The sequence below is a fragment of the Salmo salar genome, chromosome 13 (assembly GCF_965601325.2).
Source record: "Salmo salar chromosome 13, fSalSal1, whole genome shotgun sequence".
NCBI lineage: Eukaryota > Metazoa > Chordata > Actinopteri > Salmoniformes > Salmonidae > Salmo > Salmo salar.
The window spans coordinates 43,523,229-43,551,141 of record NC_138303.1 but is presented as its reverse complement, the minus strand read 5'-3'; the positions used below and the strand labels follow the sequence as shown (position 1 = coordinate 43,551,141).

At 44.4% G+C, this 27,913-nt stretch overlaps 1 protein-coding gene across 3 annotated transcripts in view; it reads left to right on the top strand.

Moving 5' to 3' along the window:
* The window catches only part of LOC106567062 (RNA-binding motif, single-stranded-interacting protein 2), a 43,752-nt gene that overhangs the window by 11,080 nt on the left and 4,759 nt on the right, over nucleotides 1-27,913 (top strand). For all 3 annotated transcript variants that reach the window (XM_014135906.3, XM_014135907.3, XM_082960116.1), the window contains exons 2-9: nucleotides 1,761-1,930; nucleotides 6,650-6,708; nucleotides 7,370-7,461; nucleotides 25,297-25,454; nucleotides 25,878-25,957; nucleotides 26,463-26,572; nucleotides 27,000-27,046; nucleotides 27,425-27,518. In XM_014135906.3, the coding sequence (XP_013991381.1) occupies nucleotides 1,761-1,930; nucleotides 6,650-6,708; nucleotides 7,370-7,461; nucleotides 25,297-25,454; nucleotides 25,878-25,957; nucleotides 26,463-26,572; nucleotides 27,000-27,046; nucleotides 27,425-27,518 (810 nt within the window). The remainder of the gene's footprint in view (nucleotides 1-1,760; nucleotides 1,931-6,649; nucleotides 6,709-7,369; nucleotides 7,462-25,296; nucleotides 25,455-25,877; nucleotides 25,958-26,462; nucleotides 26,573-26,999; nucleotides 27,047-27,424; nucleotides 27,519-27,913) is intronic.

Here is a 27,913-nt window from a genome sequence, read left to right as displayed (position 1 = left end):
TTCTGACTGGAGAGCACATGAGAGGGATTAGCGCCTTCCGCTAGCAAGCTCTCCAATTATCTCCCCAATTAGATAGGCTTCAATGGCCCAGGCCCCATCCATCCATCCCCATTCATCACATAGATCCAGACAGGTCTCGTCCAGCAGCATACAGCTCTATTTAGCACCAGTGCCAGGCTCCATCTATCAAGCAGCACACCAATCCTTTAGCCAGGCCCAGGCCACATCTATCCAGCCCTATCATCCATCCAACACACAAATCCAAACAGGCCTCATCTAGGCCCCATCCAGCATACATATTATATCTACCACCAGGCTTCATACAGCTCCATTCTGTATCATACAGATTCTATAGCCACACCCAGACCCTGCTCCATCCATTCACCAGCCACATACAGATCCCAGTACCCAGGCAGGTGCATCCCTCCTGACAGGGTTTCCATGCAGGCTGGTAGGCTGGGAGTGAAGGCAAGAGCAAGCCACAGGAAGAGGTCGTGATTGTGGGAAAACAAACAATGTGCTGCCCTGCTACTGATGCTGAAAAGAGGCAGATTAGAGGTGTAGAATGGTATGGTGAATGAATGGGCTCTGTGAGAGTAACAACAGTGATTAATGACGGGGTGGTAAAACTCCATCTTATGAAGGAGTTCAAGGCTGCGTGCTGCTGGGTGTTGTGAAGGCCATGGTGAATGCAAAACTGTGGAAACACAGAATGGTAGAGCATTGGTTTGGGAAGGATTTAAATTGTTAGAGAGGAGGAGGAGGGGTAAGAAGAAGAGGAACTGTTCCATTAGAGCGGGTTACCAATCACACTCGCAGGAAACAATGGGCCAGCTAGTTGGACACCACTAGGTCAGTACTGGAGCGGGAGGGGACTACTGAGGGCTGGAATCAAGCTCATTCGGCTACTTTTGAGACACTAGTCGCTTTCCAATTTTATGCTGTATCTAATATGCTCTCATTTTCGACCGAACTGACAGCATTGATTCACAGGGGACTGTTATAGGTTCGAACAGTAACTGATTTCCCCTCCAAAGCGGTGTTGAGCTCAGTATTGATATAAATTGAGTTGTGGCTATAGCAGCCCTACAGAGTGCCGACTCGACTGAAATGTGATTCATGTGAAGAGTTCTCTGTCTAGAAGTGTATCCATGGTCTGGTGTTTATAGGTCATGATGGTAATGTTTTATGTTATTACTGCCCCCATTAGCAGACCATGGTAGCCTTACACTGAAAGCCCATCTAGGAGGCAGTGTAGTGAAATAACCAAATTGCTATTGATTTCTCAGCCCTGGCCCTGGATTTGTAGGGTACTATATTGACATGTTGCCCTTTGCTTAACCATCCACTGTAACTGGTTATCCTGCTAATTGTTTCCTGAATAGATTTTTGTAGATTAGGTTACACTCTAGTTAAATATAAATTGGTGGATCATGAACAGCCTGGATGTGATCTAATGGACGTGCCTATTCAGGATTGTGGACTGTCGAGGATTGTAGCATTTTACTGTGACAGATTGGGGTTCAAATCTGGGTTTCCTGCACATTTTAGCCTGCTGAGCCAAAGCCTATATGAATAAAGTCTCAAGCAAGGTTAGCCTACTCACCACGCCAATTGGTTTTACCAAACCACCGCCCTTACATCCTCACCAAATGTCTAATCTCACCCAGAATCAAATCTTGCATACACGCTAGCCAGCTACTGCCCAATGTAATCATATCCTGTTTCTGATGTCATACCCTGTCTCTGCCTCGTTCCAGCCGACGTATGTGTCTTCCAGCCACCAGATGGCTCTACCCAGCCCCAACCACACCACCAGCAGCAGCAGTAACGGCAGCCTGAGCGCAGAGCAGCTGAGCAAAACTAACCTCTACATCCGCGGCCTCCACCCGGGAACCACAGACCAGGACCTGGTCAAACTGTGTCAGCCGTGAGTATCTCATCAACAAATCACTCCGCCACCACACATCTCAGTGAATCTATGGCTCGGTGTAAAATGAACTGTGGTGGAAGAGAATAGTGATTGAGGAAATTGTGTTAATGGGGATAGACAGGGCCTGAAATAATGCTTTAGCTGAAAAGGGCAAGAAGCGGGTGCACATTTCACAAGTATGTCAGTGGCCTGTGGACAGATCAACTGGATGTTTCAGGCAGGCACAACTGAGGGCAGACTTTCCAACAGCTAGCTTACTAAGCATGTTTTGTCTCACTCCCTGGTGCTTCCTCTCTGTATGATGGTCTTGCCATCACCAGAGAATGGGCTCACTCAGCTTCCAGTGGTCTGAGTGGTTGGTATCTCTGCATTCAAAAAAATCTTATGATTACAGCATTTCCAATATGCATTAGACACACGGCAGTGATAACCAGAACTGTCATGCCAGAGCCACTTGGTCTGTGTCTGTTCGATCTTCAATGAAACACCAAATGAGAAAGCCAGTTGGGTGAAGATGAAGGTGTTGGCTGCTCTTCATTGAATACTGGAGCCTGAGGAGAAACAAAACAGTAGAACAAGTGAGATGTAAAGATGGAGGGAGAGGGAAGGAGAGATAAATGGGGAGAAAGTGAATGAAAGAGGGTGGGAAGTAGAGGGAGAGGAAGGGAATCAGAGGGAGAGAAAGCGAGGGAGGGGGGAGGAGAGAAGCAGAGTGAATGAGGCCTGCTATTTTCCAGCTGTCTGGAAGATATGGCTCACATGAGGCTGCCCAAACCCACAGGAAACCCTGAGCCCAGGGGAAAGGGAAATACAAACAAGGCCAGTGGCATGAAGAGGGGGATGGAGAGAGACAGCGGGAGAGAGAGGGGATGGAGGGAGAGGGAATTAGGCGGAGGAATGTAGGGAGTTAAGGTTTTCTGTGTGAGGTGGTGTGTGGGTAGTTCTGCTGTTACATAGTAGATAAAATCACTGCATTTGCTTGTGAGTAGAGGAGGGTATTAAACAAGATGTATGGTTTTCTATACCATTATTGAGATGAAAATATGAATGGATGGCACTATGCAAGGTCTACTCTACTGTACACTGAGTGTACAAAACATTAGGAACACCTGCTCTTTCCATGACATAGACTGACCAGGTGAATCCAGGTGAAAGCTATGATCCCTTATTGATGTCACTTGTTTAATCCATCAGTGTAGATGAAGGGGAGGAGACAGGTTAAAGAAGGACTTATAAGCCTTGAGACAATTGAGACATTAATTGTGTATGTGTGCCATTCAGAGGGTGAATGGGCAAGACAAAATATTTATGTGCATTTGAACAGGGTATGGTAGTAGGTGCCAGGCGCACCGGTTTATGTCAAGAACTGCAACGCTGCTGGTTGACGCTCGACAGTTTCCTGCGTGTATCAAGAATGGTCCACCACCCAAAGGACATCCAGCCAATTTGACACAACTGTAGGAAGCATTGGAGACATCATGAGTAGCATCCCTGTGGAACGCTTTTGACACCTTGTAGAGTCCATGCCCTGACGAATTGAGGCTGTTCTGAGGGCAAAAGGGGTGCAACTCAATATTAGGAAGGTGTTCCTAATGTTTTGTCAACTCAGTGCATGTAACTATAGAGAGCTTGGCAATACAGGGAAGAACATGAATAAAGTCATGAACTGAATGACAAAGTGAAAACTACAGGAAACATGAATTTGACATAACTAACTGCCAATTGCTCCATGTGAGGCGAGGAGCTTTGAGCTCTGATGGGGGTATCACACCTGGGTTCAAATAGTATGTTCAACCCTTTAAATACTTACTCCGTGCGTGATTAGGCTTTCCTGGTGCAATGGAATCAATGGATGAGTTTCATAAATTGCAACCTTGCCCATCTGGCACACACTTGACATGCTTAATCAAACTCTCAAATTATTTGAAGGAAAACAAATACTGTTTGAACCCAGGCATGGGGGGTATGGATGGGAGGTTGTTGTGCCTCCTAGCCCCAGCAGCGCAGCCTCTTTGGGTGGCTGGCTCTGGCCTGGCTCTAGCTGACTATGGGTGCTATGCTAGACACTGTACTCTCTGCTCTCTCACACATGGCTGAGTCTCCTGCCCCTCCAACCTCCCTCTCTCCACACCATATAGCCACAGTCAGACCTCCCAGCTGAATGCTCTAGTAGATGGGCATCTCTCCATTGCACAATTAAGGAGGCCAGCAAATACTGTACTGTACCCAGGAGGAGATAGAGAGGGCTTGTAGCAATCTTTCCCTCATGCAGTATTCTATGGGGATATCCATAGCTCGACTAAGGAGGCCTGCAAATACGATATAATGCAGAGAGCTGGTAGCAACCAGTTCCCACCATGCAGTTGGCCTATTCTAGGGGTGATTTTCATTTGCACACAGAGCAATACTATCCATAAATAATGTTACCAGAAAACAGTAGATATGTAATGTCAAAGCATAATGTATTTGATGGCATCCTGCATAGATCAGCAAACGTAACATGAAATAGTAATGTTACATTAGAGGTCATGCGTATGGGACAAGTTTGCTTTAGAGCATATTACCAGTATGGTGGAGAATGTCCTTCAGCTAATTCAATCTCTAAAGTTGTTTGGAATTGTAGACACCAGTGTAATATATGCAGAATAGCTTAATTTCCTGTTAGCATTTAGTAGCGTGTTTTTGGAAGATACCAAATACCTTTATATTCCAGTTGGAGGAACATGTGTATAGAAAGGACAGGTAGTCCCTGTCCTGTCTGTCTCTGTTAGTACAGCACAGTGCAGGTTGAGAAACAATGAGAGGATTTTCAAAACACCCGTCTCCTTAACAAGTGTGATGTTCATGTGCTGTGGTAAAAAAGAGAAAGGGCAGCCCTTACTCCTTTGGTTAGTGTGTGCCTATACCCTGCTGTAAAGCTGGGGGAGCTATGCTAGGGAGATAGAGGGGCAGTAGGACCCAGAGATGAGGCTCTGTTCTGGGTGTTGTGTTAGCTAGCAGAGTGAGAGAGAAAGTGTTGCTGTGGAACCCAGCCAGCCAGCCAGCCATGCAGGGTTGCTTGTACAGCACAGCTAAGGCAAGGAGAGTGAGATCAGGTTACAGAACATACACATGCCTAGAGAGATGCAGGGAGCTGATATCCTGCTACTGCAGTGTTGGTGCACAAACAGGGGAGATTGTAAAGCTAGGTCTACAGTACAAATAATTAGTAGACAGCAATGTACAAGCCCAATATGTTCCTCCTGGAACAAAGATGATTGAGTCAAGACTTCTACATGTACAGTGAGCTCCAAAAGTATTGGGACAGTGAAACATTTTTTCTGGTTTTGGCTCTGTACTCCAGCATTTTGGATTTGAAATGATGCAATGACTGAGGTTAATAAAGTGCGGACTGTAGCTTTAATTTGAGGGTATTTCCATATCGAGTGAACCGTTTAGAAATTACAGCACTTTTTTTTTTTTTACATACTCCCTGTTCATCACGCACACCTGTCCCCTATTCTCACTGATTAGCATTTGTAAAAGTGTGTCCTTGGTTCACCATTGTCCGGTTGATTATTGTTACTATGTCTGTTGGTGCGTGAGTACCTGTGCTGTGTGTTTTGGGCTGTCGTGCCATTGGATTGCGCAGATGATTATGGGTCTGGTCCTGTGTGTTAATCACTGTGCGCGTGTGTATTTATTCGAGGTACTCCTCGCTCTTTTGTTTGGGTTTCTACCCTGTGTTTTGTATAGTGTTTGTTTGGTCTTCGTCCCCGTGCCTTTACACGGCACGCCGTAATTTGGGTATAATAAAAAAAACGATTACGCATTCCTGCGCCTGTCTCCCGACCCTTCATACCAGTTTTTTGGGACTAAAAGTATTGGGACAAATTCACTGTATTAAAGTAGTCCAAAGTTTTAGTATTTGGTCCCATAATCCAAGCACGCAATGATTAGATCAAGCTTGTGACTCTACACATTTCTTGGATGCATTTGCTGTTTGTTTTGGTTGTTTCAGATTATTTTGTGCCCAATAGAAATGAATGGCAAATAATGTAATTGTATCAGTCTAAATCCAAAGTGCTGGAGTACAGAGCCAGAACCACAAAATGTTTCACTGTCCCAATACTTTTGGAGATCACTGTATTTCCAACTACAACAACATAATTATCAATCATGCATTGGGTCATTTGTTATAAGCTAGGTCTATAATATGCATTAATAGACAGCATGTCCAGGCCCTATATGTTCCTCCTGGAAAAAAAGATTAAGTCAGATGAGTAAGATGGAAATGTGTAGTTGCTAGGGAAACAGATCGTATTGGTATGTTTAGTACTACACAATGTGTAATGTAGTTTTGCTTATCTACAATTTCCATTCAGGAAATACAACACTACACCAACATTCCATTCCAGTGTGCTCTGCCTTGAGATGACAGGGTTAGGATGAGCCTCATAGACAATGATGGAGTGATGTAGGATGTGGGAATCCTCATGGGAATCACTCCACCGGTTCTATACCACCACGTTCCACTTCTTAAAACATGTATCTCCACAGATCAAATTAGTTCAATTCACACACCGTAATCCCGTTGAACTAGATTAGACCCTCAACGCCTTTATAATACCTCCACCCTGCCAACTGTACTAATATGACAGTAGTTATAGGTCTGTACACAGCAGGAGCGTTGGTCCCCAGAAACCCTGACCATCCATCCACCTTTGTGTTTTCCAGGTATGGGAAGATTGTGTCCACTAAAGCCATCCTGGACAAGACCACCAACAAATGCAAAGGTGAGGAGAGGTGTTTGGTTAAAAAAAAAAAAAAAAAAAAACATACACACTCGCACTCACACCTACAGTACACGCAGATGTATGTCACGCACAGCTCAAACATCCCAGAGAGCCTCTGTCTGTTTATTCTCAGCGGGTATTTTCGTGATGTAACCCAAAACGTGGGCAGCATAGCGTTGGTTACATACAGGAACTCCACATCTGTCCACAGTAGAAGGATGGACTATACTCCTAAACCTTCCTCCACCACAGAGGTTATGTAGCATTATCCTAAACCTGCCTCCACCACAGAGGTTCTGTAGCATGATCCTAAACCTGTCCACAGTGCAGTAGTGGAGAGATTCTGTTCTGTCATATTATCCTTAACCTGTCTGCTGTTTCAGCCCCATTCAACGCTTACCTGCACAGGACCTGCATGATTTGAGGTGTCATGGCCATAGGTAGATACTGTATCTATCTCTATGTTCATGCCTAGGGACAGGTGGTTTTCATTATCATGTTACCTGGCAAGGAATAACCCTGGTTCCTAGTGATAGTTTTCTGTTTTTCCTGGTCAGGTCACACAGTCCTTGTCAGAACTCCCTGCCCTAGGCCTGTTGCCGTAGTATGTACTTCTCAGTGTCACAACTCAAAGTATTTTTGTCTGTCCTTGTCCCTGCAGGCTATGGCTTTGTTGACTTTGACAGTCCGTCCGCGGCACAGAAAGCAGTGACCGCACTGAAAGCTGGTGGAGTCCAGGCTCAGATGGCTAAGGTAAGATATCTACTCTCTCTCTCTTCTCTCTAGCTCCCCCTGTTTCTATATCGCTCCCCCCTTTCTGAGAGCAGGGCTGTCCTTGTTGTGGTTGTCCTTTTGTCTTTGTGTGGTGACCCTTGAGAGAGTAGTGTGTTGACCAATTAAGCCCATCGGTGTGTGTATGTGTGCCTGCACTTGCCTGCGTGTGTGTCTTACAGAGGTGCTCAGGGAGTGTGTCGCAGGCAGGAAGCTCCTGCTCCCTCAGCAACCTGTACAAAGGGCTAGCCTGTTCTCCCTGGTGGAGGGAGGCAGGAGGCTTAGTCACTGTCTGAGCAGCTCTCTCCCCAGCCTCCCCAGCCCAGTACCAGGGCCCAGTGCCCAGCCACGAGCCTTGTCCCACGGGCTGGCCTCTCGGCACACTCTCAAACCACACATTTGGCATCCGCACACACTCACACACAGACTGCTTCAACCTCAGCCCCGCACCATCTCTGACACACACTAAATGCACATTTGGCAACCACACACATACATACATACATACGCACACACTGCTCCAACCTCAGCCCTACACCATTTCTGACTCACACTCAACTTACACTTGGCAACCACACACACACACACACACACACACACACACACACACACACACACACACACACACACACACACACACACACACACACACACACACACACACAGCCCACAGGATCAGAACAGAGGATCAGAACAGAGCAGATGAAATTTCACCAGAATGACTCACAATGAGTCAGAAATGTGTCTGGGTACGTATCAGCCAAGGTTGTAAACCTCCCAATGAACACCAGACATGCATGCAGACTGAAATATGGGTTATTCAGTATGTGAGAACACTTGTGAATGTCAGTAATCCAGCACAAATGGAGATCAGCTTCCCAGCTAACAATTCTAGGGAGAGAGAACGTTTTTGTAATGCTACCCATAATGTTCCCCTAACGTTTGAGTGTCCAGGACTCCGTTAGTCAGGGGAACATTTTATCTATTGCTTCTGAGTGGCGCAGCGTTCTAAGGCACTGCGTTGCAGTGCTAGAGGCGTCACTACAGACCCTGGCTTGATTCTGGGCTGTATCACAACCGACCATGATCGGGAGTCCCATAGGGTGGGGCATAATTGGCCCAGCGTCGTCCGGGTTAGGGCCGGGGTAGGTCGTCATTGTAAATAATTTGACCTTAACTGACTTGCCTAGTAAAATAAAGGTTAAATAAAAATAAATCTATGTTAGCAAAAACGTTCTGAGAACCTTTTTAGCATATTTTGGTGTTAACGTTAGGAGATTATTCCCTTAATGTCAAGAATAAGTTATCAACAATGTGGTTATAATGTTCTCAGAATAAACAACATTAATGTTCTGGACACGTTTAATGGGACATTGCCGCAACATTCATGTATCCAGTTGTCTGAGGGTTCAAAACCAATATTCCATCAACGTCCCATCAAACATATACAGGACAGGGATGCCATGTTCTCAAAATATAAGATAGGAATATTCTAGAGACGTTTCATGAGAACGCTGCAAGAACAAGCTGGTGTCCAGTTTTCGGAGGGTTAGGAGAATATTCCATCAACGTCACATCAAACATACACAGAACATGGTTGACATGTTCTCAGAATATAAGATATGAATGTTCTAGACAAGTTTTATGAGAATGTTGAAAGAACATTCTGGTTTCCAGTTTTCAGAGTTTTCAGGCCTTGTTACTGTTTCCAAGCCTATGGGTTTGTAGCTTCAACCCCTCAGGACACACACACCAACTGATTAATGGCCTGCTGAATGTTTTTTTTTTCTATTTTCTTTTGATTCATTTGTTCTTTTCCATATTATGTCTATCTCTGAGAAGCTACCCAAGGCTGAAAATAGCCCATATTAATATATGTAGCCTTAGAAATAAGGTTCATGAAATCAATAACTTGCTAACATCAGATAACATTCATATATTAGCCATTTCTGACTCACTTAAATCAAATCAAATGTATTTGTCACATACACATAGTTAGCAGGTGTTAATGCAAGTGTAGCGAAATGCTTGTGCTTCTTGTTCCGACCATGCAGTCATATCTAACAAGTAATATAACCTAACAATTTCACAACAACTACCTTATACACACAAGTGTAAAGGAATGAATACGAATATGTACATAAAAATATATAAATTAGTAATGGCCGAACGGCATAGGCAAGATGCAGTAGATGGTATAGCGTACTGTATATACATATGAGATGAGCAATGTAGGGTATGAGAACATTATATAAAGTGGCATTGTTTAAAGGGGCTAGTGATACATCAGATGGCAAGATGCAGTAGATGGTATAGCGTACAGTATATACATAAGAGATGAGTAATGTAGGGTAAGTAAACATTATATAATATAAAGTGGATAGTGATACATTGATTACATCAATTTTACCATTATTAAAGTGGGTGGAGTTGAGTCAGTATGTTGGCAGCAGCCACTCAATGTTAGTGATGGCTGTTTAACAGTCTGATGGCCTTGAGATAGAAGCTGTTTTTCAGTCTCTCGGTCCCCGCTTTGATGCACCTGTACTGACCTCGCCTTCTGGATGATAGCGGGGTGAACAGGCAGTGGCTCGGGTGCTTGTTGTCCTTGTCCTTGATCTTTTTGGCCTTCCTGTGACATTGGGTGGTGTAGGTGTCCTGGAGGGCAGGTAGTTTGCACCCGGTGATGCGTTGTGCAGACCTCACTACCCTCTGGAGAGCCTTCCGGTTTTGGGCGGAGCAGCTGCCGTACCAGGCAGTGATACAGCCCGACAGGATGCTCTTGATTGTGCATCTGTAAAAGTTTATGAGTGTTTTTGGTGTCAAGCCGAATTTCTTCAGCCTCCTGAGGTTGAAGAGGCGCTGCTGCGCCTTCTTCACCACGCTGTCTGTGTGGGTGGACCATTTCAGTTTGTCCGCGATGTGTACGCCGAGGAACTTAACTCTCCACCCTCTCCACTACTGTCCCGTCAATGTAGATAGGGGGCTGCTCCCTCTGCTGTTTCCTGAAGTCCACAATCATCTCCTTTGTTTTGTTGACGTTGAGTGTGGTTATTTTCTTGACACCACACTCTGAGGGCCCTCACCTCCTCCCTGTAGGCCGTCTCGTTGTTGTTGGTAATCAAGCCTGCCACTGTAGTGTCGTCTGCAAACTTGATGATTGAGTTGGAGGCGTGCATGGCCACGCAGTCATGGGTGAACAGGGAGTACAGTAGAGGCCTGAGAACGCACCCTTATGGGGACCCAGTGTTGAGGATCAGCGGGGTGGAGATGTTGTTACCTACCCTCACCACCTGGGGGCGGCCCGTCAAGAAGTTCAGGACCCAGTTGCACAGGGCGGGTTCGAGACCCAGGGTCTCGAGCTTAATGATGAGTTTGGAGGGTACTATGGTGTTAAATGCTGAGCTTTAATCGATGAACAGCATTCTTACATAGGCATTCCTCTTGTCCAGATGGGTTAGGGCAGTGTGCAGTGTGATGGTGATTGCAACGTCTGTGGACCTATTGTGGCGGTAAGCAAATTGGAGTGGGTCTAGGGTGTCAGGTAGGGTGGAGGTGATATGGTCCTTGACTAGTCTCTCAAAGCACTTCATGATGACGGAAGTGAGTGCTATAGGGCGGTAGTCATTTAGCTCAGTTACCTTAGCTTTCTTGGGAACAGGAACAATGGTGGCCCTCTTGAAGGATGTGGGGACAGCAGACTGGGATAAGGATTGATTGAATATGTCTGTAAACACACCAGCCAGCTGGTCTGCGCATGCTCTGAGGACGCGGCCGGGGATGCCGTCTGGGCCGGCAGCCTTGCGAGGGTTAACACGTTTAAATGTTTTACTCACGTTGGCTACAGTGAAGGAGAGCCCACAGGTTTTGGTAGCGGGCCGTGGCACTGTAATATCCTCAAAGCGAGCAAAAAAGTTGTTCAGTCTGGGAGCAAGGCATCGTGATCCGCGACGGGGCTGGTTTTTCTTAGATAATTCCTTTGATACAGCAGTAGCAATACTAGCATATAACATCTATAAAAGAGACAGAAATGCTTATGGGGGAGGTGTTGCTGTATATATTCAGAGCCATATCCCTGTAATGATTAGAGAAGATCTCATGCCAATTGTTATTGAAGTGTTGTGGTAGCAGGTTCATTTGCCTTGTCTAAAGCCTATTATTTTGGGGTGTTGCTATATGCCACCAAGTGCTAACAGTCAGTATCTTAAATAATGTGTGTGAAATGCTTGATAGTGTATATGATGTAAACAGAGAGGTCTACTTTCTTGGGGACCTGAATATTGACTGGTTTTCATCAAGCTTTCCGCTCAAGAGAAAGCTTCTCACTGTAACCAGTGCCTGTAATCTGGTTCAGGTTATTAATCAACCTACCAGGGTATTTACAAACACTACAGGAACAAGATCACCCACATGTATCGATCACATTTTTACTAATACTGTAGAACTTTGTTCTAAAGCTGTATCTGTCCCCATTGGATGCTGTGATCACAATATAGTGGCTACATCCAGGAAAGTTCCAATAGCTGGGCCTAAAACTGTATATCAGAGATCATACAAAAGATTTTGCTGAGACTAATATAGATCTAAAAAATATTGGTGATTAATAAGGAGCATCCAGATGCTGCACTTGATGAATTTATGAAATTGCTTCTTCCAATTATTGATAAACATGCACCTGTTAAGAATCTATATGTTACAACTGTTAAGGCTCCATGGATTGATGAGGAATTGAAAAGCTGTATGGTAGAAAGAGATGGTGCAAAAGACGTGGATAATAAGTCTGGCTGCACATCTGACTGGCTGACTTCTTGCAAATTGAGAAATGATGTGACTAAACTCAACTAGAAGAACAAACTGTATTATGAAGCCAAGAATGATGGAACAAAAACTTTTGAGTACTTTAAATGAAATTAGGGGCAGAAAGACAAATTTTACTATTTTGTCGAATCAGATGGTGTTGCGAATTATTTTAATGATTACTTAATTGGCAAAGTATCTGTCATATCTTAAATCTGAGTTTAGAGGAAGGTGTTTGCCCTCAGGCCTGGAGGGAAGCCAAAGTCATTCCGCTACCCAAGATTGGTAAAGCGGCCTTTACAGGTTCTAACAGCAGACCAATCAGCTTGTTGCCAGTTCTTAGCAAACAGATGGAGAAAATTGTGTTTGACCAAATACAATGCTATTTCTCTGTAAACAAATTGACAACAGACTTATAGAGAAGGGCACTCAATATGTACTGACACAAATGACTGATGATTGGTTGAAATAAATTGATGATAAAAAGATTGTGGGAGCTGTACTGTTAGATTTCAGTTCAGCCTTTGATATTGTTGATCATAACCTGTTGTTGAGAAAACAACATGTTTTATTGCTTTTCAACCTCTGCCATATCGTGGATTCAGAGCTATTTACCTAATAGAACTCAGTTTTCTTTAATGGAAGCCTCTATAATGTCATATGTAGGGTGTGATGAACCGCAGGGCAGCTCTCTAGGCCCTCTACTCTTTTCTATTTTTACCAATGATCTGCCACTGGCGTTAAACAAAGCCTGTGTCCATGTATGCTGACAATACAACAATATACGTATCAGCAACCACAGCTTATGAAGTCACTGATACCCTTAACAAGGAGATGCAGTCAGTTTTGGAATGGATGGCCAGTAATAAACTGGTCCTGAACGTCTCTAAAACTAAGAGCATTACATTTGGTGCACATCATTCCGTAAGCTCCAGACCTCAGCTGAATCTGGTAATGAATGGTGTGGCTGTTGATCAAGTTGAGGAGACTAAATTACTTGATGTTACCTTAGACTGTAAACTGCCATGGTCAAAACATATAGATTCAATGGTTTTAAAGATGGGGAGATGTCTGTCCATAATAAAGAGGTGCTCTGCTTTTTTGACACCACACTGGTGGCTCTAGTTTTGTTTTATCTTGATTATTGTCCAGTCATGTGGTCAAGTGCTGTAAAGAAAGACCTAGCTGCAGCTGGCCCAGAACAGAGCTGCATGTCTTGCTCTTCATTGTAATCAGAGGGCTAATATAAATACTATACATACCAGTCTCTCTTGGCTAAGAGTTGAGGAAAGACTGACTGCATAATTTTTTTATTTTTATAAAGAAACAATGTGTTAAATTCCACATTGTTTTCATAGTCAACTTACACTCAGCACTGACACAACTTAAAGTATTATCTAGACCCATGAGTACATGGAACTCCCTTCCATCTGGTTTCAAAAAACAGATAAAGCAACACCTCACGGCACAACGCCTCTCCCCTATTTGACCTAGATAGTTTGTGTATGTATTGATATGTAGGCTACGTGTGCCTTTTTAAAAAATGTATGTAGTTCTGTCCTTGAGCTGTTCTTGTCTATTAATGCTCTCATTATGTCATGTTTCAGGAAGAGTAGCTACTGCTTTCACAACAGCTAGTTGGGATTTTGCAACAGCTAATGGGATCCTAATAAAATATCAATATCAAGGCCCTGATTGGTGAACCACTGATCCATTCTCAGCTCTTTCTGTCTGCTGGCAAGTTTAGGGATACACACGCACACACGCACACACACACACAGTGCTTTCAACATACATTTTTGTCAGACTTCGACATGTTCATTTATATAGTAACTATAGGTGTTAGCAATAGGGTGAATGCACCTTGAAGTCTTTTTTTATTTCACCTTTATTTAACCAGGTAAGCCAGTTGAGAACAAGTTTTCATTTACTGCGACCTGGCCAAGATGAAGCAAAGCAGTGCGACACAAACAACAACAGTTACACATGGAATAAACAAACATACAGTCAACAATACAATAGAGAAAAAGTCTATATACAGTGTGTGCAAATGAGGTAAGATAAGGGAGGTAGGCAATAAATAGGCCTTAGTGGAGAAATAATTACAATTTAGCAATTAAACACTGGAGTGATAGATGTGCAAGTAGAAATACTGGGGTGCAAAGGAGCAAATAAATAACAGTATGGGGATGAGGTAGTTGGCTGGGCTATTTACAGATGCAGTGATCTGTGAGCTGCTCTGACAGCTGGTGCATAAAGTTAGTGAGGGAGATATGGAAAGCTCTGTTAAAAGTACATTCAAGAAGAACTTGTATTGGTCATAGTGATTCAGGAGTACAATTGAAACAGGTTAATATGCCCCACCAACATCAGACAACTATACTGAAAACCATGAAATTGTTGAAATAAGTCAATCAAGTCACTGATGAGGACTGTCAGATTAAGTGGTACCTGCCATGGACATGGTGGCGTAGTAGGAAGATCGGCATACCATGAACCAGGAGGTTGTGAGTGCAAATCCCAGGTGAGGATATGTTGAATAATAATTACTGTATAAATGAACATGCACAATATAATCATGTATGTCACATATGTAAGGTAAAAGTTTTGTACACTGAGTGAACAAACAATTGGTGACACCAGGTGATGTCATCAGTTGAATCCACTTCAATCAGTGTAGATGAAGGGGCGGAGACAGGTTAAAGAAAGATTTTTAAGCCTTGAGACAATTGAGACATGGATTGTTTATGTGTGCCATTCAGAGGGTGAATGGGCAAGACAAAACATTTAAGTGCCTTTGAACAGGGTATGGCAGTAGGTGCCAGGCGCACTGGTTTGAGTGTGTCAAGAACTGCAACGCTGCCGAGTTTTTCCTCGCTCAACCGTTTCCCGTGTGTATCAAGAACGGTCCACCACCCGAATGACATGCAGCCAACTTGACACAACCGTGGGAAGCATTGGAGTCAACATGGGCCAGCATCCCTGGGGAACGCTTTCGACACCTTGTAGAGTCCCTGCCCCGAAGAATTGAGGCTGTTCTGTGGGAAAAAGTAGAGGGTGCAACTCTATATTAGGAAGGTGTTCCTAATGTTTTGTCCGCTCAGTGTATAATAAAAGCACTGTGTGTGGGAGTATCCCTAACTTTTTCAACAGACTAAGAGCTATGAATGGATCAGTGGTTCACCAATCAGGACCTTGATTGACCCTGTAACAAGACGATGTGTAATTCGTTTTATATTTCGGACACAGAAACGTTCTCGCAACGTTCCCATGAAACGTGTCTAGAACACGAACGTCTTACGTTCTGAGGACATGGTAAACAGGTTCTGGGTAAGTTCTATGTTATATTAAGGGAATGGTCTCTTGGAAACATTCCTTGCACATCACAGGAACATTCCTATGAAAACATCAGTTAATGACCTTTTGAGACTGTCGTACCCCATCACAACCAATAATATAAGCTTGTTTACACAATTGTTTGAAAACAATGCAATTGTAAACCAACACTCCATAGCCTCAAAACATGATTAAAACAATATTTTGGATATCATGGATGGTCAGTCCTTGCATCCATATCTCTGTCTATGAATTTGAGAGTGGTTACATTTCTCCAGCCCCATCCCTTAGCTGTTTACCAAACTGCTTTGTTGTTGTTTGAACTGCAGATTGCCTCGAAGGGAACGTTCTCTAAAATAGTTGGGTTGTCAGGGGTGTTGGGTGTGTGTGTCTGTGATGGTTGGAATAGTGTGTGTGTGGTTGCAAAGTGTGGGTTTGGTGTTTGTTGTTGATGTGACAATGAGAGGTGTGTGTGTGTGTGTGTGTGTGTGTGTGTGTGTGTTCCTCAGGGAGAGACAAATCACCTTCACTGCAGGTCGCAGTGATTACACTATGCATAATTCATGAGCTTGAGATGAATATCAAATGCATTTTACAGGTTTTTAATCACATCTGCACACTAATGAATATGCAAAACAGTTATGGTTGAGATTTAGATACGCTATCATACAACTATCTTACTTTGCTGTTATTTCAATTCAATTTGTTTGGGCAGGCAGGTAGTTTACTGAGTAGAAGTGGAAAATATATTGAATTAATCAAAAGCATATGACATAATCCAAGCATTCCTACTTGGGAAGGACTGCTTGGCTCCTTGAGTTTCAGATCGTATTTGTCAGAGCTGAATAATTGTACTGATACCTGCATATGAATTCAAGGTCAGGATTATGCATGTGACTGACACATTTTGTCATGCCCTGGTCAGAGCCCCATTGGGAATACGATGGTGTGTGGAGCCATTGGAATGAATCAGAATGTTTTCCAAAATTCTCTGTCCAAATCTGCCCTCACACAGTGTGTAATTCTCCACAAAGATCACCCAATTATCGTAGAGACTCAGAGCCCATTGAATTGCAATTATTCTGTGATATCATATTACTTCACTGACGCATGAACCCTCAGTCCTGTTAACACAGCTAGTCTCACACAATGGGCCTGTCTTCTTCTCTCTCAGTGACTGGCTGTCTAATAAAGTGTTGGGGGGGGGGGGGGGGCAAAGACTTGAGAGCGAGCGAGGGAGTGAGGCAGAGAGTGAGAGAGAGAGAGAGGGAGTGAGGCAGAGAGGGAGAGCGCGAGTGAGGGAGTGAGGCAGAGAGAGCGAGCGAGGGAGTGAGGCAGAGAGAGAGCGAGCGAGGGAGTGAGGCAGAGAGAGAGCGAGTGAGGCAGAGAGAGAGCGAGCGAGGGAGTGAGGCAGAGAGAGCGAGCGAGGGAGTGAGGCAGAGAGAGCGAGCGAGGTAGTGAGGCAGAGAGAGAGCGAGCGAGGGAGTGAGGCAGAGAGAGAGCGAGGGAGTGAGGCAGGGAGAGCGAGCGAGGGAGTGAGGCAGAGAGAGAGGGAGCGAGGCAGAGAGAGAGGGAGCGAGGCAGAGAGAGAGCGAGCGAGGCAGAGAGAGAGAGAGCGAGGGAGTGAGGCAGAGAGAGAGCGAGCGAGGGAGTGAGGCAGAGGGAGAGAGCGAGCGAGGGAGTGAGGCAGAGGGAGAGAGCGAGCGAGGGAGTGAGGCAGAGAGAGAGAGAGAGCGAGCGAGGGAGTGAGAGGAGTAGGGAGAGAGAAGTCCAGCCAGACTCCCAGCTAACAACAAACGTACCCACAACTTGAGAGAACGTGTTCTTAAGAGTCTCATTAGGTCATTAACTAACATTTTCATAGGAATGTTCCTGTGATGTGCAAGGAATGTTTCCAATAGACTATTCCCTTAATGTCAAGTAGAACTTACACAGAACGTGGTTACCTTGTTCTCACAACATGAGATATCAATGTTCTAGGCACGTATCATGGGAACATGGCAGGAACATTTCTGTGTGTCAGTTGTCAGGACGTCGCCTGATGGTCCCCCCCCCCAAAAAAAAGTACGTAATTATACATCACGCCTTGTTACCGAGCCAATCAAGACCCTGATTGATGAACCACTGATTGCTCTGTCTGTTGGCAAATTTAAGAACACCTTCCTAATATTGAGTTACACCCCCCCTCTTTGACATGTGATTATTGGCCCAGTATAGTTAGGAATGTCCCAAAGAAACCCTAGGCACTTCTGTGGATGTGAAACAACTTGATAGGTGTAAGTAATAGGGTGCATGCACTTTGAAGTAAATCTCAGCTCTGGTAATTGTTTTTGATTGATCATAGTGGAATATCCTTAAAACAGGTTAACATGACCCACCAACATCAGACGACTATACAGAAAGCCCTTATATCGTTGAAATAAGTATCTCAAATCAGTGAGGACAATAGTCATCTTAAATGACACGTACATGGTGGCATAGCAGGAAGATCGGCGTACTGTGAACCACGAGGTTGTGAGTTCAAATCCCATGTGAGGACTGAAGAATAATAATTACTGTATACATGCACAATGCAGTCATGTATGTCAAAAATGTAAGTTAAAAGTACTGTGTGTGAGTATCTTTGCCAGTAGACAAAGAGCTATGAATGAATCAGGGCATGTTCCTTCCATCAGGTGACAACTGATAGACAGCAATGTTATTGAAACGTGTCTAGAACATTAATATATTTTATTCTGAGAATATGACAACCATGTTGTGTGTACATTTGGTTGGACGTTGATGGAATATTCTCAGAACCCTCAGGAAACAGGTCACATGAATGTTCTTGCAACGTCCCATGAAACGTGTGAAGAACATTAATGTTGTATATTCTGGGAACATGGTAACCAAGATGGCGCCGGAGGGAATAGCAGCCGTTTTACGGGTTCCTGACCCATTGTGCTATTTTCTTTGTTAATTTCCTATGACCAAAAAGTGGTTCTAGACATCAGAACCGCGATCACTAACCTCAATTTGGATGATGATTTCTACTTCAATGAGTTGGAGGCAAATAACATATTGCTCATCCTGGACCAAGCTTAAATCCCCAACACTCAAAGAAGGAAGAGGCAGCATTATAGAGGCCGGCGTGCGGGATACCTGACGAGACTACGTCGGCGAGTGGATAAACCGCCTGTACCCTACGTTGTATTGGCGAACGTGCAATCACTGGAGAATAAACTTGATGAGCTCCGCTCGAGACTATCCTATCAATGTGATCTGAAGAACTGTAATATCCTATGAATCTCCGAGTCATGGCTGAACAAGGACATGGAAAATATAAATCTATCACGGATTACAAAGGGAAATCCAGCTGCAAACTGCCCAGTGACGCAAGCCTACCAGATGAACCAAATTCCTTTAATGCTTGCTTCGAGGCTAGCAACACTGAACCATGCATGAGAACACCAGCTGTTCCGAACTACTGTGTGATCACACTCTCCGTAGCCAATGTGTCTTTTACATTTTTAAATGTATTCTTTATTTAACTAGGCAAGTCCGTTACGAATAAATTCTTATTTACAATGACAGCCTACCAAAAGGCAAAAGGCCTCTTGCAGGGACGGGGCTAGGATAAAATATATATTTATAGGACAAAACACACATCACGACAAGAGAGACACCGCAATACTACATAAAGAGAGACCTAAGACAACATCATAACATGGCAGCAACACATGACAACACAGCATGGTAGCAACACAACATGGCAGCAGCACAACATGGTAGCAGCACAAAACATGGTACAAACATTATTGGGCACAGACAACAGCACAAAGGCAAGAAGTTAGAGACAATACATCATGCGAAGAAGCCACAGTTGTCAGTAAGAGTGTCCATGATTGAGTCTTTGAATGAAGAGATGGAGATAAAACTGTCCAATTTGAGTGTTTTTTGCAGCTCGTTCCAGTCACTAGCTGCAGCAAACTGAAAAGAGGAGCGACCCAGGGATGTGTGTGCTTTGGGAACTTTTAACAGAATGTGACTGGCAGAACGGGTGTTGTATGTGGAGGATGGGGGCTGCAGTAGGTATCTCAGATAGGGGGGAGTGAGGCCTAAGAGGATTTTATAAATAAGCATCAACCAGTGGGTCTTGCGACAGGTATACAGAGACCAGTTTACAGAGGAGTATAGAGTGCAGTGATGTGTCCTATAAGGAGCATTGGTGGCAAATCTGATGGCCGAATGGTAAAGAACATCTAGCTACCGAAGAGCACCTTTACCTGCCGATCTATAAATTACATCTCTGTAATCTAGCATGGGGAGGATGGTCATTTGAATCAGGGTTAGTTTGGCAGCTGGGTGAAAAAGGAGTGATTACGATAGAGGAAACCAAGTCTAGATTTAACCTTATCCTGCAGCTTTGATGTGTGCTGAGAGGACAGTGTACCGTCTAGCCGTACTCCCAAGTACTTGTATGAGGTGACTACCTCAAGCTCTAACCATCAGAGATAGGAATCACACCAATGGGGAGAAGGCTTTCTTCTTAGAGGTGTTCAGAACAGGGTTAAAGTCAGAGAAAGCTTGTTGGACACTAAGAAAGCTTTGTTGTAGAGCATTTAACACAAAATCCGGGGAGGGGCCAGCTGAGTATAAGACTGTATCATCTGCATATAAATGGATGAGAGAGATTCCTACTGCCTGAGCTATGTTGTTGATGTAAATTGAGAAGAGCGTGGGGCCTATGTTCGAACCTTGGTACTGCCTTGGTGACAGGCAGTGGCTGAGACAGCAGATGTTTTGACTTTATACACTGCACTATTTGAGAGAGGTAGTTCGCAAACCAGGACAAAGACCCCTCAGAGACACCAATACTCCTTAGCCGGCCCACAAGAATAGAATGGTCTACTGTATCAAAAGCTTTGGCCAAGTCAATAAACATAGCAGCACAACATTGCTTAGAATCAAGGGCAATTGTGACATCATTGAGGACCTTTAAGGTTGCAGTGACATATCCATAACCTGAGAGGAAACCAGATTGCATACCAGAGAGAATACTATAGACATCAAGAAAGCCAGTCAGTTGATTATTTAGTAGTTTTTCAACACTTTTGATAAACAGGGCAAAATAGAAATAGGCCTATAACAGTTAAGATCAGCTTGATCTCCCTCTTTAAATAAAGGACACACGTGGCTGCCTTCCAAGCAAAGGGAACCTCCCCAGAGAGGAGAGAGAGGTTAAAAAAGTCAGAGATAGGCTTGGCGATGATAGAGGCTGCAACCTTAAAAAACAAAGTGTCTAAACCAATTGACCCAGATGTTTTTTGGGGGTCAAGTTTAAGGCGCTCCTTTAACGTCTCAGACTAAATGACTGCCTGCAGGGAGAAACTTTGTAGAGCATCGGGGCTAGTTCCATTAGAAGGGGTGGGAGATGAGGAAATGTTGGACGGGCAATGAGGCATGGTTGAGTCAAATAGGAATCCTGACTTAATGAAGTTGTGATTAAAGAGCTTCTTGTCAGTAACAACCACATCATCAACATTAAGGGACATGGGCAGCTGTGAGGAGGAGGGGTTATTCTCCAGGTCTTTAACCGTTTTCCAGAACTTCTTGGGGTTAGACCCACAGAGAGAGAACTGCTCCTTAAAGTAACTAACTTTGGCCTTCCAGATAGTCTGAGTGCACTTATTTCTCATTTGCCTGAACGAGAGCCAGTCAGCCTGAGTATGTGTGTGCCGAGCCTTTCGCCAAATGGAATTCTTGAGTTGGAGTATCTCTGTCAGATCACAGTGGAACCAGGGGCTGAACCAAATTTAATTCAAATTTTCTTTATGTGACGTGTTTGTTAACAATACCACTGAAAATGTCAAAAAAGAAGGTCCAAGCGTGTTTGACAGAGGGGATCAAGCTGATTCTATTCCATTTTACAGAGGCCAGTTCATGAAGGAAGGCTTGCTCATTAAAGTTTTTTAGCAAGCGTCTATGACAAATCAGGACAGGTCGTTTCACTGAGCAGCCATTACGAACACAGGCTGCAAAACAGTGATCACTAAGGTCATTACAGAAAACACCAGACTGATACCTATCAGGATTATTTGTGAGGATAACATCGAGGAGAGGAGCCTTTTCTGGGTGTTTGGAGTCATATCTTGTGGGATTGGTAATAATCTGAGAAAGATTTAGAGAGTCCCATTGTTTTAGGGCTTGGTCATGTGGTTTAAGGAGGTTCCAGTTTAGGACAAATTCAGACTTAGTGTAAGGGGCCAGGGGAGAATTTAGGGAAGGTAGGGTACAGGCCGGTGTTGATGGTGGACAATAACACCCAGCAACAGTCAACAAGAACCTATTTGAAAGTGTAATGCTTAAAACCAGCATATCAAATTGTTTGGGGACAGACTTGGTGGAGACAACCGAGCAATGAAGGTGATCCTTGGTAAAGATTGCCACTCCACCACCTTTGGAAGATCTGTCTTGCCAAAAAAGGTTATAACCAGAAAGGCTAACGTCAGCGTTCAAAACACTCTTTCTTAACCACGTCTCAGTAATGACCAACACATCTGGATTGGAGCTGTGAACCCACACTTTCAATTGATCCATTTTAGGTAATAAGCTTCTAGTGTTAGTGTGCAGAAAACCCAGGCTTTTACGAGAGCAGAAATCTGTGGACCAGATATCAGAGCACAAGTCAGAATTGGGGATAGCAACAGTAGATGGGCCAGGTTGTACATGCACAGTTCCAGATATCATCAGCAGTAATACAATCAGGGCACGGCAGAGGACAGGGAGAGCTCTGCAGTGTGGATTTTTTATGACATTTGAATGTGCATCAGATGGCAACGAGATTTTATTGTACAGCAATGTCATCAGATAACATGAATACAAAGCCGGCGAGAGGTGGTTAGAATAGGATGGGAGGCCGAGAGTCTGTGTAACCAATAGAGAGTCAGAGTCCCGAGTGTGGGAACAAACATAGTCTGTCCCACAGTTGGGTAAACAAGCACGTTCATAGTCAACAAAGCACGCTTGAGTCATGAGGCAAATAGCATAAAGCACAAGAAATAGATATAACGACTTGAGGCTGGCCGTTGTAAGTTCAAAGAGTCACTCGCCCCAACAAGACAACTTGAGAGAGTAGCTCTCTGAGTCCAGTAGGCTACAAAAGTCTGAGATAAAATCAATAAATAGTAGTCCTATACCAGTTAATTAAAGAGCTTCTGATGAAGCTCACATAATAAGCTTCACAAGTTAATTAGCCTACCTAAAATTCGGATCAGTCCAAAGTCTGCAATATGTGTGTGTGTGTGTGTGTGTGTGTGTGTGTGTGTGTGTGTGTGTGTGTGTGTGTGTGTGTGTGTGTGTGTGTGTGTGTGTGTGTGTGTGTGTGTGTGTGTGTGTGCTGGAGGCCAGTGAAAGCTCGGGAGAGGAAGACCTTCAAACAACATTCACAAGGCCGCAGGGCCAGATGGATTATCAGGAAGCGTACTCAGAGCATGCGCTGACCAGCTGGCAAGTGTCTATACTGACATTTTCAACCTCTCCCTGACCCAGTCTGTAATGTTTCAGGCAGACCACCGTAGTCCCTGTGCCCAAGAACGCCCAGGTAACCTCTCTAAATGATTATCGCCCCGTAGCACTCACATCTGTAGCCATAAAATACTTTTAAAGGCTGGTCATGGATCACATCAACACCATCCTCCCGGACACCCTGGAACCACTGCAATTCACATACCGCCCCAACAGATCCACAATTGATGCAACCTCTATTGCACTCCACACTGCCCTTTCCGACCTGGAATGCTGTTCATTGACTACAGCTCAGCGTTCAACACCATAGTGCCCTCCAAGCTCATCACTAAGCTAAGGACCCTGGGACTGAACACCTACCTCTGCAACTGGATCCTGGACTTCCTGACGGGCTGCCCCCAGGTGGTGAGTTTAGGCAACAACACATTCGCTATGCTGTCCCTCAACACGGGGGCCCCTCATTGGTGCGTGCTTAGTCCCCTCCTGTTCACCAATGACTGAGTGGGCTCGCACGACTCCAACACCATCATTAAGTTTCCAGACGACACGACGGTGGTAAGCCCGATCACTGACGATGATGAGACAGACTATAGGGAGTAGGTCAGAGACCTGGCAGTTTGGTGCCAGGACAACTACCTCTATCTCAATGTCAGCAAGACAAATGAGCTGATCGTTGACTACAGGAAATGGAAGGCAGAGTACGTCCCCATTCCCCATCGTCCCCATTGACAGAGCTGTAGCGGAGTGGGTTGAGAGCTTCCAGTTCCTCGGTGTCCACATCACTAAGGACCTATCATGGTCCAAACACACCAACACAGTCGTGAAGAGGGCACAACAACACCTCTTCCCCCTCAGGAGGCTGAAAAGATTTGGCATAGGCACTCAGATCCTCAAAAAGTTCTACAGCTGCACCATTGAGAGCATCTTGACTGGCAGCATCACCGCTTGGTATGGCAACTGCTTGGCATCCGACCATAAGGCGCTACAGAGGGTAATGAGTACAGCCCAGTACATCCCTGGGGCCGAGCTACCTGCTATCCAGGACTTCTATACCAGGCGGTGTCAGAAGGCCCTAAAAAGTATCAACCACTCCAGCCACCCTGGTCATAAAATGTTCTCTCTGCTACCACACGGCAAGTGGTACCGGAGCGCCAAGTCTGGGACCAAAAGGCTCCTGAACAGGTTCTACCCCTAAGCCATAAGACTGCTGAACAGTTAATCAAATGGCTACCCAGGCTATTTGCATTGACCCCCTTTTTATCTGCCCTGACTCTCTTGCACCGGCTCCATGCACACTCACTGGACTCTACTCACACACTCAGACATACTACAATGACACTGCAACACACACATAGACTACATACAACTTCATATGCTCACACACACAAAACAAACACACACACATGCATATTGATGCCACACACACATAGACATACTTTCACACCCTTCACATACTGTATATATATATATCTGCTACTCTCTATATTATCTATCCTGATTGCCTAGTTACCTCTACCTACATGTACATATTACCTCAATTATCTCAAGTAACTCATACCCCTGCACATTGACTCAGTACCAGTACTCCTTGTATATAGTCTTGTTATTTCATTGTGTTACTATTTCCATTTAAAAATATATATTTTTAACTCTGCATTGTTGGGAAAGGGCTCATTTCACGCTAAGTCTACACCTGTTGTATTCGGCGCATGTGACAAATAACATTTGATTTGTGTATGTTCTGTTTGACATTATGAGAATGTTTTCCCAACTCTAACACCAAACCATGCTAAAAAGATTCTCAGAAGGATTTTGCTAACATAGGTAAAAATGTTCCCCTAACTTACGGAAAACTGGACACTCAAACATTAAGGGAATATTACAGGTAACATTACAAGAACATTCTCCCTAGAATAGTTTTTCTCTACATCTCCAGTGCCTTTCTTTCCTCTCCACAGCCTCCTGAAAATGTCCTCAAGCTTAGAAAGGCAAGTGTGTATGTTGTTAAAGGCCTCTCTCTCTCTCCTCCCTGTCTGTGATCCAGCAACAGGAGCGGGACCCCACTAACCTGTGCTTCTCCAACCTCCCTGTGTCTATGGACGAGCAAATTTAACTCTGTATTTCTGTCTCCCCCCTCCCTCTCTCTCTCTCTCCCTCCCTCCCTCCCTCCCCCCACAGCAACAGGAGCAGGACCCCACTAACCTGTACATCTCCAACCTGCCTGTGTCCATGGATGAGCAGGAGCTGGAGAACATGCTGAAGCCCTTCAGTCAGGTCATCTCTACACGCATCCTCAGAGATGCCAACGGCACCAGCAGAGGAGTGGGCTTTGCCAGGTAACCAACTTTTACACCTCTGAAATAAAGTCTTAGGTCACAGCTATGTAGGAGATGCAAAAATAGATTCCTGCGTACTGTATCATGTATACCTCCATACTTAAACATTTATTGACAAATGCAATGTAATGATCATATATATCTTGGCTTTGTCAAGGCATGGCTAGCTTGCCAGGGTCACATTCAGTTGCCAAATGTTGTCGAACGTTGCAGATAGAAATGCCATGAATAGAGCTGATGTGATTCCGTATGTTAGAGAGGCATGTTTGTTCTACATAGCCTATTTCTATCTGAACGTTCCAAAACATTGTGTCCTGCTAAACGCACCCCTGGTAAACTCAACTCTCTGCTGAGCCCTCTGCTGAGCCCTCTGCTGGTTACTGGGGATAGTACAGCATTCTGTAAATCAAGCTTTATTTGCAGGATGGAGTCAACAGAGAAATGTGAGACTATCATTCAACATTTCAATGGCAAATATATCAAGACTCCACCTGGAGTACCAGGTGAGTCATCTTTATCTCATCATGTTTTCTATTTCTTTTTAGAACAAAGTTTATTCTGTATGATGCCTTGGTTGAAAGGGTCAGGAGCAACAAAAAGGCTCACATCTTCCACAGTATCTTGATTCACTGTCATATTTTAATTAAGCAGTAAGCCCCACGGGGTGTGGTATATGGCCAATATACCACGGCTAAGGGCTGTTCTTAAGCACGACGCAATGCCGAGTGCCTGGACACAGCCCTTAGCTGTGGTGTATTGACCATATATCACAAACCCCAGAGGTGCCTTACTGCTATTATAAATTGTTTACCAACGTAATTAGAGCAGTAAAAATAACTGTTTTGTCACACCCGTGGTATACGGTCTGATATACCACAGCTGCCAGCCAATCAGCATTCAGGGCTCGAACCACCCAGTTTATAATGTACAATATACAGTGTAAACACACAGATTATATCCTTCAGTGCTCCAAAGTCACTCAACCCTCTTCTTCTCCTCTCCTCCCAGTGCCCTTGGAACCCCTGTTATGTAAGTTTGCAGATGGAGGACAGAAAAAGAGACAGAGCCAGGGAAAGTACCTGCAGAATGGCCGTCCCTGGACAACAGATGGGGAAACGGTGAGTTCTCATTCCGACAGTAAACAGTCTGCCGTCTTCCCTGTAGTCTTTCTTGTTGCCATTTCACCAAGGCTATTCAGGTACTTTCAACTATATTAAGTACAGTGACATTAAAGTAACTGTCCAGTGTTGCTTCATCTTCTACAAGGAAATAGCAAGCATTTTTTAAACGGTCGGTTTGAGATACGAGTTTGAAGTGTTTTCTCTCCAATTTATGCTTTGGCCACAAATACGAGTATAGGATGAGTAAACAACATCATTTGGGTGTGAGGTAACAGAACATGAACTTTTGAAAGTGAGACAGTTACTTTAAAGCTCAAACGGGATTTTTTGTTACAACTTCTTTCTGGTTCGATATTTGTCAGTCAAACACATGTATTACTGTATGTGTGCTTACTGCATTGTATCTGAATGTGTTTGACCACAGGGAGGAATGACACTGACCTATGACCCCACCACAGCCTTACAGAACGGGTGAGCGAATACTCCACCAATGCCTCCATCACACCGACGGCAGTCATTGCATTTTGGTACACCGTTCCAACGGAACGCTGCGTTTGCCATGCAGCGTTGCGTTGCGGAGACAGTGGCGGTGCGCTGTGTGGTGCAGACGTTGGATTTATCGAACGTACGAGTCAAACTGTAGACGGCTTGACAGAAATGGTAGCAGAAGGTGAATGTTGAACTTTTGTTGCACACGTAGCCAGATGATGCTGCGCACCATTTTGCGCAACGACGCTATCGGTTTGATCAAGGTATAAAACCTCAATGAGATGATCCTGGACATATGTACAGCAGGGATGACAGTGTGTGTGGGATATTGATGGGTTTCTTCTCTCTCTGTTTCTGCAGGTTCTACTCATCTCCCTACAGTATGGCCCCTAACAGAATGATAGCTCAGACATCCCTCGCCCCCTACATGCACTCTCCTGTTAATACCTACCAGGTTTGTCTGTTGTATTTCTGTGGATATATTGCTGTGTACAGAGGATTTATTTCTTATTATAAACTGGGTGGTTCGAGCCCTGAATGCTGATTGGCTGACAGCCGTGGTATATCAGACTGTATACCACGGATATGACAAAATACTTGTTTTTACTGCTCTAATTACATTGGTAACCAGTTTATGATGGCAATAAGGCACTTCGGGGGTTTGTGGTGTATGGCCAATATACCACAGCTAAAGGCTGTGTCCAGGCACTCAGCGTTGCACCTAAGAACAGCCCTTAGCCGTGGTATATTGTCCATATACTCTCTGTGGCTCAGTTGGTAGAGCATGGTGTTTGCAACGCCAGGGTTGTGGGTTCGATTCCCATGGGGGGCCAGTACGGAGAGAAAAAA